Source organism: Sinocyclocheilus grahami, unplaced genomic scaffold (genome assembly GCF_001515645.1).
Source record: "Sinocyclocheilus grahami isolate Dianchi unplaced genomic scaffold, SAMN03320097.WGS_v1.1 scaffold167.1, whole genome shotgun sequence".
Lineage (NCBI taxonomy): Eukaryota > Metazoa > Chordata > Actinopteri > Cypriniformes > Cyprinidae > Sinocyclocheilus > Sinocyclocheilus grahami.
In genome coordinates, this window is record NW_015505346.1 from 599581 (window position 1) to 616907 (window position 17327).

General features: G+C 38.9%; 1 protein-coding gene across 1 annotated transcript in view; it reads left to right on the forward strand.

Annotated features, from left to right (window-relative positions):
* The window catches only part of diaph2 (diaphanous-related formin 2), a 329306-nt gene that overhangs the window by 160167 nt on the left and 151812 nt on the right, over positions 1-17327 (forward strand). The window contains exon 16 of the mRNA XM_016282860.1: positions 3619-3858. Within this exon, the coding sequence (XP_016138346.1) occupies positions 3619-3858 (240 nt within the window). The remainder of the gene's footprint in view (positions 1-3618; positions 3859-17327) is intronic.

A 17327-nucleotide genomic window follows, 5' to 3' on the forward strand; every position in this document is an offset into this window, starting at 1 on the left:
GCAGCTCAACTGAGACTTGACTTGACTCATGACGATCAGCTGTGACCTGACTTGACTCATGACGATCAACTGTGACCTGACTTGACTCATGAAGATCAGCTGTGACCTGACTTGACTCATGAAGATCAGCTGTGACCTGACTTGTCTCCTGAAGATCAGTTGTGACTTGACTTGATTCATGAAGATCAGTTGTGACTTGACTTGACTCATGAAGATCAGTTGCGACTTGACTAGACTCATGAATATCAGCCATGACTTGACCAGACTCAGGATAATAAACTGTGACTCGATTTGACTCAGGAAGATCAACTGTGACTAGACTCGACTCAGGTTGAGTATTCTGTAACGGGGCTGACGAGACGTGAGACGTGTGGATCCATCTGCAAGCTTTAATTCAAGAGACGTGGTATAACAGGCAGGGTCGAACAATGGCAAACAGGTATATGGCGGGCAAAAACACAAGAATAGTCCTAGGGCTAGCGTAGGTCACCGATCGGCAGACAGAATCACAGGGGCGAGACGAGAGGGAGAAATCCAGGAAAACAGGCAAAGATCAGAAACCGCAAAAACAGGCAAGGCAAAACAAGGAAAACACGGAGACTCGGAAAGGGGTACAGGCTAAACAATACTCAGCAGAGAAAGGTGGTAGAGTGGGTGTTATATTGTGAGTGAGGTGATTAGAACCAGCTGTGTGCAATGAGTGCAAATCAGTGCAGTGTGCAAATCGTGCAAAAAATGATGGGATGTGTAGTCCGGGGTGCTATGCAACAGTTTGTGTTGTGCGAGAGTCAATGTAATGGAAAGGGTGACCTCTGGTGGTGAATAAACGGAAGTCCATGGACCGAATTCGTGACAGATGTGTATGTTTATTTATTTATTTATATATTTATTTGGACCATAAGCTAGGTTTATATACTTTGTTTTTATATATGGATTTCTTTCCTTGATTTATTTGCTCTTTTGCAAAGCAACCTTGAGTTTAAGAAAGGTGTTATATAAATAAAACATTTATTTATTCATTCAACAATGGATTTGCTTTTATCACGGATCTCATAGGTGCAGCGTCCATAAACTTTGTCGTTGTCATGACAACTGGTGACCATTTGGTTTTCTGTGAGTTGTGAGCAAGAGTAATAAAAACTAATAAATCAACTTTTTGGGGTACAGCAGATGCAATCTTTCATTGTATAGAGAAGAGCATTCCACATAGCATCTCCTTTTTTTGTCAGATGGGTTTGAAATAACATTAGGGGGAGCAAATGAAGGCAACATTTTCAGTTTCCTTTAAGTACTTTTTTTTTCTTTTTCTTTTACATTAGAACTCTGCTTTACAGTTGCAGTCAGGTGTAATCCTGTCATGCACTGATCGATCTAGGTTGATGCATATGCATTCCTTCACTGGTATTATGGCGCATCTGACAAACCTGCCTTTGATAGCAGATTCACACAGGAATCAATTCAGCACAGGGTAACAGAACAACCCTCTCGTTCTCTCTCTGTGTTGTGTCTTTCACTACCTGTGTCTTTGGATGGCGTAATGAAGCACGTTGTGACAGTCTCCTCCTGTGACTGAGCTCAAGGCGGGTAATATACAGGCAGGCTTCGGAAGCACCTCATCAAAACCTCGCACTGCTCCTTGGGGAAATAAGTCACTCTCGGCCTGTCTCCCTCCAGAGCTGTCACCAACTCACCCTCTTTTATTGTGATTTCCTCTTATGCAGAGAAATCAAATCTGGATGTGCAGGGTGGGGTGGGGCGGTGAATGGGGGCGTGGGTCGACTCAGGTTTTTTTTGATCGGCAACTTGCTCATAAAGATGAATAAATGTGAGCAGTAATGGTACATCCTTACTGCATCTCTGGGCTGCCTGTGAGCGTCAGATTATGCAGAAATCTGGAGCGAGAGTGTCTGAGGTCGCCCTCCTCAACAAGCAGCTCCTGTAGGATCCTTGTTGTTGTTTTGTTTCCTCGCTCCTTCCTTTCCTCCCTCCTCTTCCTCGCTGTCTTTTAACTGAAATGTCATCTCACTCCAGCACCAAACCAGTTATATTGTTGCTGTTATCACAGTTAAATGTAATTATAGGTGAACGGCAGAATCTGACATTTATTTGTTACAAGATTTGTAGCAAAATTTCAGTTTTCAGTGTTAACACAATTGTACGGGTAACTTCTTAATTTTGTTTATGGCTTTTTTGTATCTGTGCCATGCCTCAGACTTATTTAACCTTGTTTCTGGTTTTATTGTGAGCGATTCATCAGTGTGCAGTATTCAAAGTAAAAAAAATAGTTTAGTAACCTCTAATAAAAATGCAGTAACTTGCTGCTTCTTTTTTGCTTTAGGCCAAGCTAAAGCATCTCCTTTTTTTGTCAGATGGGTTTGAAATAACATTAGGGGGAGCAAATGAAGGCAACATTTTCAGTTTCCTTTAAGTACTTTTTTTTTCTTTTTCTTTTACATTAGAACTCTGCTTTACAGTTGCAGTCAGGTGTAATCCTGTCATGCACTGATCGATCTAGGTTGATGCATATGCATTCCTTCACTGGTATTATGGCGCATCTGACAAACCTGCCTTTGATAGCAGATTCACACAGGAATCAATTCAGCACAGGGTAACAGAACAACCCTCTCGTTCTCTCTCTGTGTTGTGTCTTTCACTACCTGTGTCTTTGGATGGCGTAATGAAGCACGTTGTGACAGTCTCCTCCTGTGACTGAGCTCAAGGCGGGTAATATACAGGCAGGCTTCGGAAGCACCTCATCAAAACCTCGCACTGCTCCTTGGGGAAATAAGTCACTCTCGGCCTGTCTCCCTCCAGAGCTGTCACCAACTCACCCTCTTTTATTGTGATTTCCTCTTATGCAGAGAAATCAAATCTGGATGTGCAGGGTGGGGTGGGGCGGTGAATGGGGGCGTGGGTCGACTCAGGTTTTTTTTGATCGGCAACTTGCTCATAAAGATGAATAAATGTGAGCAGTAATGGTACATCCTTACTGCATCTCTGGGCTGCCTGTGAGCGTCAGATTATGCAGAAATCTGGAGCGAGAGTGTCTGAGGTCGACCTCCTCAACAAGCAGCTCCTGTAGGATCCTTGTTGTTGTTTTGTTTCCTCGCTCCTTCCTTTCCTCCTCCTCTTCCTCGCTGTCTTTTAACTGAAATGTCATCTCACTCCAGCACCAAACCAGTTATATTGTTGCTGTTATCACAGTTAAATGTAATTATAGGTGAACGGCAGAATCTGACATTTATTTGTTACAAGATTTGTAGCAAAATTTCTGTTTTCAGTGTTAACACAATTGTACGGGTAACTTCTTAATTTTGTTTATGGCTTTTTTTGTATCTGTGCCATGCCTCAGACTTATTTAACCTTGTTTCTGGTTTTATTGTGAGCGATTCATCAGTGTGCAGTATTCAACGTAAAAAAAATAGTTTAGTAACCTCTAATAAAAATGCAGTAACTTCCTGCTTCTTTTTTGCTTTAGGCCAAGCTAAATAGCTATCATCAAATGAATACAATAACCGATTTCATTCTGAACTATTTCATATCCCAAAAGTAATATTTGTGTGTGTGTTGTGATAACTGAGGATGTTTAAAGTTTAAGTTGTCCTCTCTCCATTTCAGATGAGCTCAGTCAAGATGCTGCGTCCCCGACTGAACGGGATCCTATTCAAGCTGACATTTGAGGAGCAAGTGAACAACATCCGGCCCGACATCATGAATGTGACATTTGCATGCGAGGAGGTGAAGAAAAGTGGAGGTTTCAGCATGCTCCTGGAGCTGGTGCTGCTGGTCGGTAATTACATGAACTCTGGCTCCAGAAATGCTCAGACATTCGGCTACAACGTCAGCTTCCTCTGCAAGGTATCAAACATAATCCCTTCTCTTTGTTTCTAAAACTACACCTTATGTGCTTAAAATCCAATCAATCCAAAGTTCTATGTTGCATTCATAATAACATCCTGGAGAACTTTGATTTCCTCATGGATCGCCCTGCATGGGGTTTGAACCTACGGTCTTTTGGACACCAGACCAGAAAGCTTATACTTTACTACTTGCCATTTAGCAGATACTTTTATCCAAAGCAACTTGGAGTACTCATATTACAGACACGGTAACGCTGGAATAACATAACAGTGATGGATTGTGTATCATCCCTTGTGGGACTGGCACCTGCAACCTTCCTGATACAAGCCCAGAACTACTGAGAAAGGCACATGCATACTTAACCTCAGGTTAAAAGCATCTGTTAAATGACAAGTAGTAAATTATAAACCTGTTTAAGCAGCAGATTTGCATGAAGCTGAAATTGTCAAGGAAGAAAAATCCTGTTAGGTGTAATAGCCATCTTGGGTTTGGTGATTGGTGACAGTTATAGACAAACTTGACAGTTCTCCCCCGAAAGACAGTATTCTTCAGAATATTATCTTCTCTGATACGGCAAGTGTGTGTTTCTGAGTTTATTTATAAAGCTGGCAGGTAAGCCTCCCTACTGAGATTGTAACTGTTACCAGAATGTGTATGAAAGCTGTAACTGCTGTTGTTGTTGTGTGTAAGATGGACATCTGGCTGTGTGTTTTACAAGCTGATTTGGATGGCGAAGCCATTTGGTCCCGCTATGAAAGACAGCCACCCCCCTGCCGGTGTTCCCAGGCAGCCAGAACTACACCGTCACTCTTAGTTACATCTCTTTGCTGGCCTTGTCATCTATTCGGAGGCATCCCAGATGCTGCTGGGACACAGGTGTCCCAACCACAGGGGTTTAAGCTGGAGCCAGTTGTGACATATCTGAATGGTTGTTCTGACTTTTTTCTATTTACTTTCCAAAGGCCAATGAATTCGTGTTTAACACAAGAACATAATTTTTCAAAAAAGCTGTGGCAATTTCATTTAAGAGTTGTATAGTGTGTTTTTTTAATCAACGTTCATTTTTACACCACTCTCTAAAATGCCTCAGTACCAGCACACTCTTGTGCTCTTAAACATCCAAGCCCTTGATGCACGTCTTGCTTTCTCTTAAAGTGTACTTGCATGCAAATTGCCACTTGATTAAACATGTGGATGAAGTTTGTTGTCAAAAACTGCATGCACATGCATTTTCATGAGGACGTCCTTCACCTATTTCTGTCAGCTCATCTGTTATGTTTTTGCTCATCACTGCACTTAAGTAGTTCCAGTGTGTGTTTGGTCCTTGGTTGGCATTTGAGTGGACTCAGTGCCATACCAGCTGGAGTTTGTTCATGGAGATGTTTAAGTATAGGGGGTTTGGAGGTGACATGAGCATTAGATGGTTGAGTGTCTCTCTCTTTTTTTATGTTTGTGTTGGATGGTGTTATGGCCCAGAGGGAGGACACCCCTGACAGGTGACCCTGCCCTGAGCATAGGCAGTTGAGTGGGAGGGGATTCAGTGGCCATCAGAGCTCGATGCTTGGCGGTATTTACTCTGACCTTCGGTGTAAAGCCTGTCCTTGGGTCTTGCAGTAGTGGACTAAAACACTGAGCTCTGTTGTCAGGTGCCAGCAGGGTAGACATCTATATAATGTAGCTCTTATCAGCTGTGCTCTGACTCCACGTCGTGCACCATAAAGCAGTTTTTAAACAAGTTAAACATAATGACAGTATCTTTACACATTGGCTTTCATAGATATGTTGTGTCGTTCCTTCCTTCCTGATGTATCAATTGTGTTCTTTCTTTCTTTCTTTCTTCCTGACCGACTAACTCGTGGTTCAGTAGCATTGCATTCCTCCCTCCTTTCCTCCATCCATGTGGTTTAGTAGTATTATATTCTTTCCTCCCTTCTTTCTTTCTTTCGTTCTATATTTTCCTTCCTTCATTCCAGACTCGTGGTTCAGTAGTATAATTTTCTTGCTCTTTTCCTTCCTTCCTTCCTGACTGATAGTTCAGTATTATTACATTCCTTCCTTCTCTTTATTTTCCTTCCTTCCTTTCATTTCTTTTATTTTGTCCTTTCTTTCACTATTTATTTCATTATATGAGCAGTCTAATGTTTCAGTGTTGCATTCCTTCCTTCCTGACTTATGGTTCAGTCTTATTTCATTCCTTTTCTTTTTCTTCCTTTCTAACTTCCTTTCTCCCTTCCTTCCTAACTCATGGTTCAGTAATATAGCATTCCTTACTTCTTTCTTTATTCTCCCCTTCTCCTTTTATTCTGTGATTTCTTTTATTTTGTTCTTTCTTTCACTATTTATTTCATTATGAGCAGTCTATTTATTCAGTGCATTATTTCCTTCCTTCTCTCATTTCTTACTTTTTATCCTTTCTTCCGTCTTTTCTTTCTCTAGTTTCTTTATCTTCATTTATTATTTGAGCAGTCTAATGGTTCAGTACCGCATTACTTCTTTCCTTCTTCATTTATTTCTTTCATTGCTTTCATCTCTTCTTTCTCTCACCCATCCATTCTTTTGTTATTTCTTTATTCGAGCTGCCAGTGATTCAGTATTATCAGTCAGGCTCACATTTACGGAACATTAGTGAAGTGCCTGCAGTGAGGACAGCTTTTCGCTTCAGCACTGATTGGGCAGTTATTGATGGACAAAGGGAAATGCCCACATTCTCAATCAGTTCAGTCAAGTAAATGGCCCCCTGCGTGGCAGACCTCAGCCTGCTAACGAGCTCATCAGGGAGGGCCAGTCGTAGACTGACCCGTGATCCGCGACTCTCACAGTCACACTTTGTACCAACTGTATCTCCATAGATGTATCTCATTTGCATATTCCTGAAGCTTTTTACAGGTTAACATTGCTGTTAGATCAGAACTTGCTTGAAAAAGCACTGCTGTGTTTAAGTCCTTCTACTTTTCTTTAAACATCTGGTGTTATGAAAGAAACAGCCAACCACAGCCACCGCCACCAGTGAACTAAACCGTTTGTGCTTTGTTTTTGGACCGAGAAGCTTGCTTTTGTCACTGCTTATTAGACAAACACAGCTCTGTCAATTTTCAGGCAGTGGTAAACAGTGTCAAATTATTCTTGCAGTTCTAATCAGACATAATGTATTCAGTGCCAGAGTCCTTTTCTGCTATAGTTTATTTTGAAAATATATAGACTGTGTTAGATGTAAGGTTAGCTAAGGAAGCAAACTTAGCTGTACACCTCAATAAATGGCATACATTTTTATGAAGTTTTAAAGAAAACAAATGTTATGACGGTTTGTTTTTATTTAAGTACTGGGCACAATTATATATATATATATATATATATATTAGTGCTGTCAATCGATTAAAAAAAACGAATCACACATTTTTCTGAAATTAATCACGATTAATCCCACCTAACATTAAAGTTTTTAAATATACTTTTATATTGCAATAATTTCACATTCAATCTACAAATTAATGTACAAACAGCATAAAGACAGTATATTTTTTAAATATGTGTTTAATGGCATCTTTTTTTCTGACCGAAGGCCAGTATCAATGATACCAATACTGATTTCTCTATCAAATTTGCCCCTCCCTAATATTTAACCATTGACTATAGCCTTCTAACATTACAATATTTGAGAGCTATCAATTAAAAAATGTATTAGACTTAAAAAAAAATAACTTCTAATTTAAGTGAACTTAAAACAATCTTAACATAAACCCATTATAATAAATGCATATTTACCTGTGCCCTTCAGCAGAAATATACAGAAATTGTAATTTAAGTTATCAAACACTAAATTAAATATAGATGAATCCTTAAAGCTATAAAAGTTATTTTTTCCTCTTTTTTTTCTTTGTCCTTTGATTAATAGACATCACAGCAGCTGGTTACTTGGTTATTTTGGCTGTTATTTTTTTAAGAGCTGCCGCTGCTGAACGTGACACGGATCTGACACTCATCATATTTTCTCTCAACTCTTTTTACATTTTCTGACCCACTTCAGGTCTTAAAGTCTCTATTAATGAGCTGACGAGTTAAATCGGATCATCGTGTTAGATGATTGAGACAGTGCTGGGCTGCTCCAGGGCAGTTTTGAAAACCATTTCAGAGACATGTTCTTAAATGTGACTCATAAAATATATTACATGCATGCACAGTTTTATTAAGGTAGCTTTAATCGCCTTTTTGGTAACTTCATGACTTAACTGACTACGACATTGCATGCACGTAATTTATTTCACACTTTGATATGAAAGGATACAGGCTACAGCGCACGCCGGCGCCTTTGTGCGTGCAATTGAAGAGCATGCGGTGCGAGCACAGTACCTTTTCCGCGCTCGCTTGACTCGCGCTGAAGTGGAGCGCGCATCTGAAACGTCTCCCGTTCTCAGTCGTTCTACGACTGAATAAATGCACTTCTTGACAAGAGAAAAAGTGACAGAAGCAGCAGTTGTGAGTGGGGTGGCCAACCCTAGCCTCGTCCCTGCGTTAATTGCGTTAAATATTTTTAACGCGTTAAACTGAAAAAATTAATCGCCTGCATTAACGTGCTAATTTTGACACCACTAATATATATATATATATGGATTTTTTAAATTATATCTCTTAAACATTTGGTACTCTAATTACTCCATATGTGATTACATGCACTTTTTAGAGACAGTATATCAAGTAGAACTTGAACAGAGCCTGCTCCATGTCTTTTTTTTTTAGAGGGGGTGAAACGCATGGGTGAAACGTGTTTTCATCTATGGAGATCCAGTAGCTTTGACCATCATCTCTCAGAAACACACATGGCATCTCTGTCTTTTTTTAAGCTTCAGTTAACTTTAAGAAGTATGTGTGAGTGTAGAAAGTAACCTTCTTGTTATATAATTATTATTATTATTTTTTCATTAATAACATTTTGGTATCAGCCGACCATTCTGACCTTACCTTCAGTTCTACCATGTTCCTTTGTGTTTCACATTTTTTCTTAGATGCTTTTGTCCTTTTTTGTATTTGTACTTTTATTCCAAATAGAAGCCTCTCTAAGGTGTCTTACTGTTGCTCACTATGTCTTTTCCCTTGCCACTATTCTGAAAGAACCCCTCTGGAAACCACTGTTGTTGAGAGAAATCCCTGATTCATCAATGTCTGGACTCTGTGGAAAAGTAACGAACATCAGCGTAATCACAGAGACATGGAAGAACAAGAGGAACGAGGCATGGGAGTAAAAATAGAAAATGGAAAAGTGGAAAATGGAAGTGCCTTGACTGGAAAATTAGTGGAACATCATAACTTAAAGCAAATTAGATTATTCAATTTCAAACAAGATTGCCAGAGAAGCTGACATAACTGATGTGGTACGTGCCAAAGAATGTCTGCTTCACTAATTTGATAGAAATCTGTCTCTCTTTATTTCTCCCTCTCTCTCAGTGGGACTCCTTACTGTGTTGTCCACTGTTTGCAGAATTGTTGGCTGCATATCTGCCCTCCCTGTGCTCTGCTTCTATTATGTCAATAGGTTTCACCTCACTGTGCTAATCAGCTCATAGTTTTGTCTGATAAAATTAATGACTGGTTAATCACCTTAAACCTCTGTCAATGCTTCTTCCATTTTTTGCCCTCTATTTATCTCTTATTCACCCTCTCTCCCTTACAGGTGTAACAATATATTGTGTGTTTGAGTGGTCCAGACGCTACACAGGGTATATATTAGTTTATTTTAAAACCTAAGCCTTTGAAGATATCTTCTAAAGGGCTGTTCACACCAAGGATACAAACTATAGAATAACTTTAATGATACAGTTTTGATATTAATTCTAATTCTATAAGAACAGGGAATTCCACAACACAGATATAACAATAAAGACAGAGAGGAACGATTTTGTTGAAATCACTTTCAGAATGTTTTTTTTCCCTCCAGCTGATGAAAAACATTGACAGCCAATCAGAATCAAAGAGCTTCAGCATTTAAACTGCAGTGCACACTTATAATAAATACAATGCATGAACAATGTTATTGTGTGTTGGTGTAGAGGCTTATATAGTTTTTTTTAGTACTCATAATAAACATTTATTTATCCCCCAACTTAGAAACCCAAATGCATTCTGTGATTAATTTTTTGTTCAAAAAGTAGGCAGTATAATTAAGTTGCCTACCTTCTGGGTCACTTTGCGTCAGAAGCGTGCCTGTGATGGTGTCTTAAAATACTGCTTCTGTAGGCAGCTCACTATGTTTTGGCACAGTGAATTTGTTCCATGAGCTGCCAAGGATACAAACTATAGAATAACTTTAATGATACAGTTTTGATATTAATTCTAATTCTATAAGAACAGGGAATTCCACAACACAGATATAACAATAAAGACAGAGAGGAACGATTTTGTTGAAATCACTTTCAGAATGTTTTTTTTCCCTCCAGCTGATGAAAAACATTGACAGCCAATCAGAATCAAAGAGCTTCAGCATTTAAACTGCAGTGCACACTTATAATAAATACAATGCATGAACAGAATGTTATTGTGTGTTGGTGTAGAGGCTTATATAGTTTTTTTTAGTACTCATAATAAACATTTATTTATCCCCCAACTTAGAAACCCAAATGCATTCTGTGATTAATTTTTTGTTCAAAAAGTAGGCAGTATAATTAAGTTGCCTACCGTCTGGGTCACGTGCCTGTGATGGTGTCTTAAAATACTGCTTCTGTAGGCAGCTCACTATGTTTTGGCACAGTGAATTTGTTCCATGAGCTAAATCATACCAACCTTAGACCTCAGACGTCTGCTCCTTCACAGCATGGAGAATGTACCCAGATATTTCTTCTCTTTCTCTCTGCATAGTGCAGATTTTACTTGGCATATGAAAACAAACCTGCACAGTAGCAGCTTTCTGAAATGACAGTTTGGGGCATAATAATAAACAAATTAAAATTTGAAATGCATGAAATTAAATTGTGATTACCCAATGTGAGCAGATGATTGATCCCCATCTAATGAAAGTGTGAGCGTGCTGCAACCTCACACGTGTGAAAGGGATGTGGGGAAGCTTGGCTGCGGGGTGTGTGAGGGGGAACGGACACAGTGTGGAGGGCCGTGCTAATTAGCTCTCTCAGCATGCATCTCCAGCAGCAGTGCAGTCACAGTGGGGAATGATTACGGAACAAGTTGCCGGTGCACTGACGCGGAGACACCAGCAGACGCTCACACTTGCCCTCCCTCTCTATTCCCGTTCCAACCCACCCGTCCCTTGGTGATTCTTCACATGAGATTGATCTAACATGCCCCTGTCATTCATTGCCGTGTGTTTCTTTTGTGTTTTACTTGTCACATTGTTTCAAACAGTGAGTGGCAGCGTTTAAAACTGGCAGACTGTTGCAGAAGTTACTCCTGCCAACCTTGTTATAATCCACAGGAGGTAGAAAAGCCATTGTCCATTGCAACAAGTGCCACTGAGGTGTCTTTATTGTCAAATTATGAAGACGAGAGGTCCGGCCGCAGCCAATAAATATCTGAATCTTTAAACATGTTATTCACAGAAAGATTGAGCATCAGTTGAACATGCCATTCACGCAAACCCTTGTGGTTGGATTGCTGGTAATTTTCAGGACATTATTCGGGCTCTCCTGAAATGAACCTTGCTATTACGTGTCCATTGAAAATGAGACCAATATAATGTTCCTCGCATGTCCATGTCAATTATTCAGCCTTGGATTTCGCGCAAGTCATTACATATTCGCCCTCATTTGGTATTCCCTTCACTGGCCATTAGGCTGATGTGATTAGCACTGAAAGTCTGGCAATAATAACTTCCACTTAAATCTTTCAACATCACTGGAGGACTGTCATATTGCACAGTTTCAAGGTGCAAAACAGCCTTTTTTTAGTTAATGTACATTAGAGCAGTGAGCACCAAAGAGTTCAGTAATACAATTTAATAGCATGAGATATAAATAACTAATGCAATTCAAAAATCTATTTTTTTGCAGAGTCTGAAAATGAAATTTGTTTCCCCCAGATACGTACGTGGCATCAGTCTGAAAGTTGCATTTGTCATGATATAGTAAAAATGACCTATTCTGAAGTTTAGAAGCTCCTTCTATTTTAAGTGTTCCAGTTTCAGGCATGAAAAATGTAGTTTAATAACTTGAGAAATATGTTCTTGTCAAGATTTTCTTAACATACAGTACTGTAACAGAAAACATTTTAAATGTGTTAAAAAATGTTCTGGCAATGCTAAAAGAAGGAAACAGCTCTGCACAGATGGTTTTTAAATGAGTGTAAATTACAAATACATATTTTGTTTTCTGATTTCTGTTGACTGAAATTGAATAAAGAATAAAAACTGACTACTAAAATGACAAAACATCAAAATTACTAAAACTTTAAAAATAAAATGAAAACCGAAAATATAAAAATAAACTGTTTCAAAACATTAATGAAAAACTATAATAATAAGGATGGATCAGGCTTATCAGTTTCAACCTGATGGTGGCATCCTGAAGATGGCATAATTATGGTGTAAGGTACATCTTCAAATAGAAATCAAGTAAAACTAGCACAAAGTTAGTTAACATGTAGGAAGTTTGAAGGAAGTGTTTTTTTGTTTTTTTTCCCCTCTTAAAAGACATAGACTGTGCGAGGCTTGTTTCCTGTGATAGCTGTGGAAATCAGAGGAGGCAGGCATGCAGTACGCATGCTGAGGTCGTCAGCGTCGGATGGCAAAGCCTTTAAAGTGCATTATCTCTCCGCCTGCTCTGTCGCTGTTCTGCGCATTAGCAGCTCAGTGCTGGCTGATTGGTAAACACCCTGTGGCTGAGCGGGTGCAAAACTTAATTCTGTTTAAATAAAGAAAACAACATTAGGATTCGGATGCAGTGTCGGCAGCCCAAGAGCAACTGGCCCCGTTTTGATATCTGCACCGGAGAATTCACAATTACTTCCACCTTTACCATCGCGTGTGTTTTTAATTCACACGCAGGAAGGCGTCAGTAGATCAAGCTGGAGATACGTAATTTGCAAAGGTGCAGATTTTAAGTTCAGCCCGTATTTATTGTGAATGTACACACACGGCCGATCATAGGAGCATTACTAATGCGCACAAAACAACAGCTTCCACAGAAACAGCAGCGAACGTCGCGCTCCTCACCGACGGCGTGTGAGCGCCGCATGGGTTCGGTCTCGGTTAAAGTGAAAAGAAAGACCTCCGTGTTTGTTTGCTTGGATTTCTTGTTGTTTTTCCGTGCTCTGTTTCTTGTTCCAATCCTTGTAAACCAATATTGATTTTAGACAGCCAGCTGCGTAGAAGAAAGGGTCATTCCAGAAGAAAATAAACCCCCATTTAGGATCTGGTTTTGTTATGTTTTTTTTTTTTTTTTTTTTTTTTTTTTCATTTGTTTTCCTTGCTTCATCTTTAGCAGCGAGACTCTGTGAGGTGCTGCGTGTGTTGTATTATATTGGAGATTGCAGCTGAGGCATGTCTCTATGTCTGCTCTCATTTATTGCCAATCTCTCAGGGAGAAATTGGAAGCGATTTATCTAATGGATGCTGGAACACAGTGGCATTTTCAAATGAAAACACTCCACAGGAAATTCCAATAATAATTCACGGATTATTTGCTGGACTTTTTGCTGGGATTCCTCTAGTGTGGCCAATGTGGAAAAGGGTGCAGTCGTGCTCTCTGATAAATAGATAAATAACACTAAACGGGCTGTAAAGCAAGGGGCTAAATTATGCTTTCCTAATGGATTAATCAATTGTGACTCCTCCAGTCTGAGCTCACAGCAATTCATCCTACCTGGAAACAATTGCTTTATAATCTCAGGAAGGCTTTCTCACTTTGCAAAGGATACAAAGGCCTTGCAGGGCTAAAAGCTTTATTGATCTCTGAGACCCTTTTGAATAGGTAATTATACGTCACAATGTGCTTAGATTAATATATCGCCTTTGTTTGCGTCTCAAAATGATAAATGAATCCTTCGGTGTGCATATCATTTAACTAATCCCAGATCATTAGGAAAGATGGGCCACGTACGCGGGATGGGCCGTAATGGAATGCAGCGGGGGAGAGAGACTCCTGTCAGCTGTTTGGGCAGAGGAGGCTTATCTCATCTCTGCCTGCTATTAAATGAAACATCAGCATCCACTCACGGCCCAGCAGCTGGCTGGCGAGGGATTCTGTCAATGTTGACAGCCTGATGGTCAGGTGTGTAGGTGTTAGTCAAGGTTTATTGCGCCAAAAACAGTTTAGATTTACATGACCGTTTTTCACCTTCATTTTTACAAACAACACCGTAAGCACTTTGTCAGTCTGGCAAGCTCTTAGATGATTGGTGGGATTATGAAATAGAATAATTTATATACACTACCAGTCAAAAGTTTTTGAACAGTAAGATTTTTAATGTTTTTAAAGAAGTCTCTTCTGCTCACCAAGCCTGCATTTATTTGATCCAAAGTACAGCAAAAACAGTAAAAAAATGTTTAAATATTTGTACTACCTAAAAAACTGTTTTCTATTTGAATATATTTTAAAATGCAATTTATTCTTGTGATTTTAAAGCTGAATTTTTAGCAGCATTACTCCAGTCACATGATCCTTCAGAAATCATTCTAATAAAGTGATTTGCTGCAAAAAACAACATTTATTATTATTATTATTATTATGTTGAGTAGATTTTTTTCAGGTTTATTTGATGAATAGAAAGTTCAGAAGAACAACAATTATCTGAAATAGAAATCTTTTGTAACATTATGAACGTCTTTATCATCACTTTTGTCTTTAACATCAATTTAAAGCATCCTTTCTAAATAAAAGTAGTAATTTCTATCATTTTAAATAGTGAAAATATTTCACAATATTACTGCTTTTGCTGTATTTTGGATCAATTAAATGCATGCTTGGTGAGCAGAAGAGAATTCTTTAAAAAAAAATCAAAAACTTTTGACTGGTGTATATATATACATATAATTTTATTTTATTTTATTTTGAAAAACGACCACATTTTTATTGTGTAATTAAACTAAATACATAAGAAATGCATGTATATTTTGGCAGTTTGTAAATTAGTAGTGTTTGCAGTTTCTCTAAATGGTCTGCATAGACTAGGGGAATGATTGCGTTGTGAAAAGTCGTATATTTCAAAAGAGGAAAGCCATTCCTGTTTTCCATCACATGTCACCTTTAAATAATCACACATGTGATCAGTGTTATAGTAATGCCTGATATTTATATTACATTTGGTCCGATGCTCCTGTCTCATTTAAGACAAACACACCCATTACAATTTATGAAGAGAGAAGAGGCAAAAGACTGCATCCATTTATTAATTTACCTCATTGTACCTGCCACATTTTTCCAGCAGAAAACCAATTCCTCACCACTCTATCCGCAGAGACATTTAGGAAGAGAAAATCTATGGGAGACATTATGTGTAGCGGGGAAATGTGCCAGCTGTCGTAAGTTTGCCATCAGTTTGTGTAAAGGTTAATATCACATCTGCTGTGCAGTCCAGCTTGAGGATTCATTCTGCCTTCCCCGGCTCTGCTGCGGGACTCAGCAGCCATCTTCTGTGCGAAAGCAGCCTTCCTGGAGTCTAGGCTTGACAGCAAACAATCTGTTTGAGTCTGAGAGGGTGAAGAGGTCACCCAGCCCCAGTGCACTGCTTAATGTGGGCCTGCAGCCATGGCCCTCCAAATGGAGGAGAGAGGGAGAGAAAGAGCAAAACTGCTCCATGTTTGGTTTATCATATCTGTAGTTCTCAAGCAACTGATTTATGTCGCCAAGGGAACTTGGTTCTTGCTTTATAAAAACAACATGTGCCTTTTCGTGGGAATCGGTTTTCTACCAGGTGTGTTTTAAATGTTTTAAGCTAAAAAAAAAAATCTAAGCTGTGGTGTTCTAATCAAAAGGGGTTTCATTTCTGTGGCGCAGTTTCATTTTATTTAACTAACTTAATGTAGGTTGTTTAACTCTGGTCCAGTTTATCTGATCCTTGATATGGACTGATGTTGAGATGAAATTCTGGCATTTTATTGCGTTCACTACAGCAGCCCACAGCAAGATTGTGAGCGGTGTGTATTGATCTAAATATTTCATTTCTTTCATGTCACCTTAATCTTGTACAAAGAACACTTGTGGGAGAAAGCTCCTTTTCAAATTAAACGTGGTATATAAGTAAATGGGGAAATATGCCTCTGTGCACTCTGCTCCAACCAATTTCAACTTTATTTGTCAGATTTTTACAAACACCTTGAAGTGCTGTCGACACAAATATATTGATGTGATCTTGCTTAGATTCAGCTGAACACGTGTTGATCTATCTATCTATCTATCTATCTATCTATCTATCTATCTATCTATCTATCAATTATCTATTAGGGCTGTCAAAATGGCTGAAAATCTAAATTCAAATTTTGTACTTACATATTATCAATATTCAAATTATATTCGAATTTAAAAGGCATAATTTCAGTTAGGGGGGAAAAAAGCTTTTGGCTTCTCTCCTGAGGCCACAAGAGGGCGCATCGAACGAAATATTATGCACGTTTCTTCGCAGCATAATAAAATAACACGACTATCTTTGAAAAAAGTGCATAATGTTTAAAATAATGTTTATAAACTTTATATAATTAAAGTTGCTTAAACAATTAGAAACAAAACAGAATCATGCATGTATGTATAGTTTAATACAAAGGACCGAAAACCAATCACAAAGAGTACTTTCTTCATTTAAAAACTTGAGATGCAGTAGGATGGGTAAACTGCCATAAAGTTTTGAGACATGTTTTTAAAAAGTTGAACTTACATTAATTTTACATGGCTTTCTAAACATGCGGTTCTCTTGTGCGAGACGTGAGTGCAATGGTGATAGACGTCCCTCTAGAAAATGTGGTAAATATGCGTTCCGTGTGAACGGTTTGGTTTCGGTTTTGACGTAAACAACATCATCTCCGCATTGATGTTCTCTTTTTCCGCAATATTTTGAATGAACAACGCAGCAGCGCCGCATCTAGTGGGTTCAACTGGATAGGCCAGGGGTAGGCAAGTTCGGTCCTAGAGAGCTGCAGTCCTGCAGAGTTCAGCTCCAACCCTGAAAAAAAGTTCACCTGCCTATAGCCTTAGTAATCCTGAAGACATTGATTAGCTTGTTCAGGTATGTTTGATTAGGGTTGGAGCTGAACTCTGCAGGACTACGGCTCTCTAGGACCGAACTTGCCTTCCCCTGGGGTAGGCTAACAAAAACATTAAAATGCAATGACACTTACATCGTCGTCGCTTCTCGTGCACCACTGATAAGGCTGCCTGAAGCACACCTAAAATTCGAATGCAATGTTTTTGCATTCGAATATGGATTTTTATTTTAAATTCGATGAATATTCGAAATTCAAATTTTTTTTGACTGCCCTACTATAATCAATCTATCTATCTATCTATCTATCTATCTATCTATCTATCTATCTATCT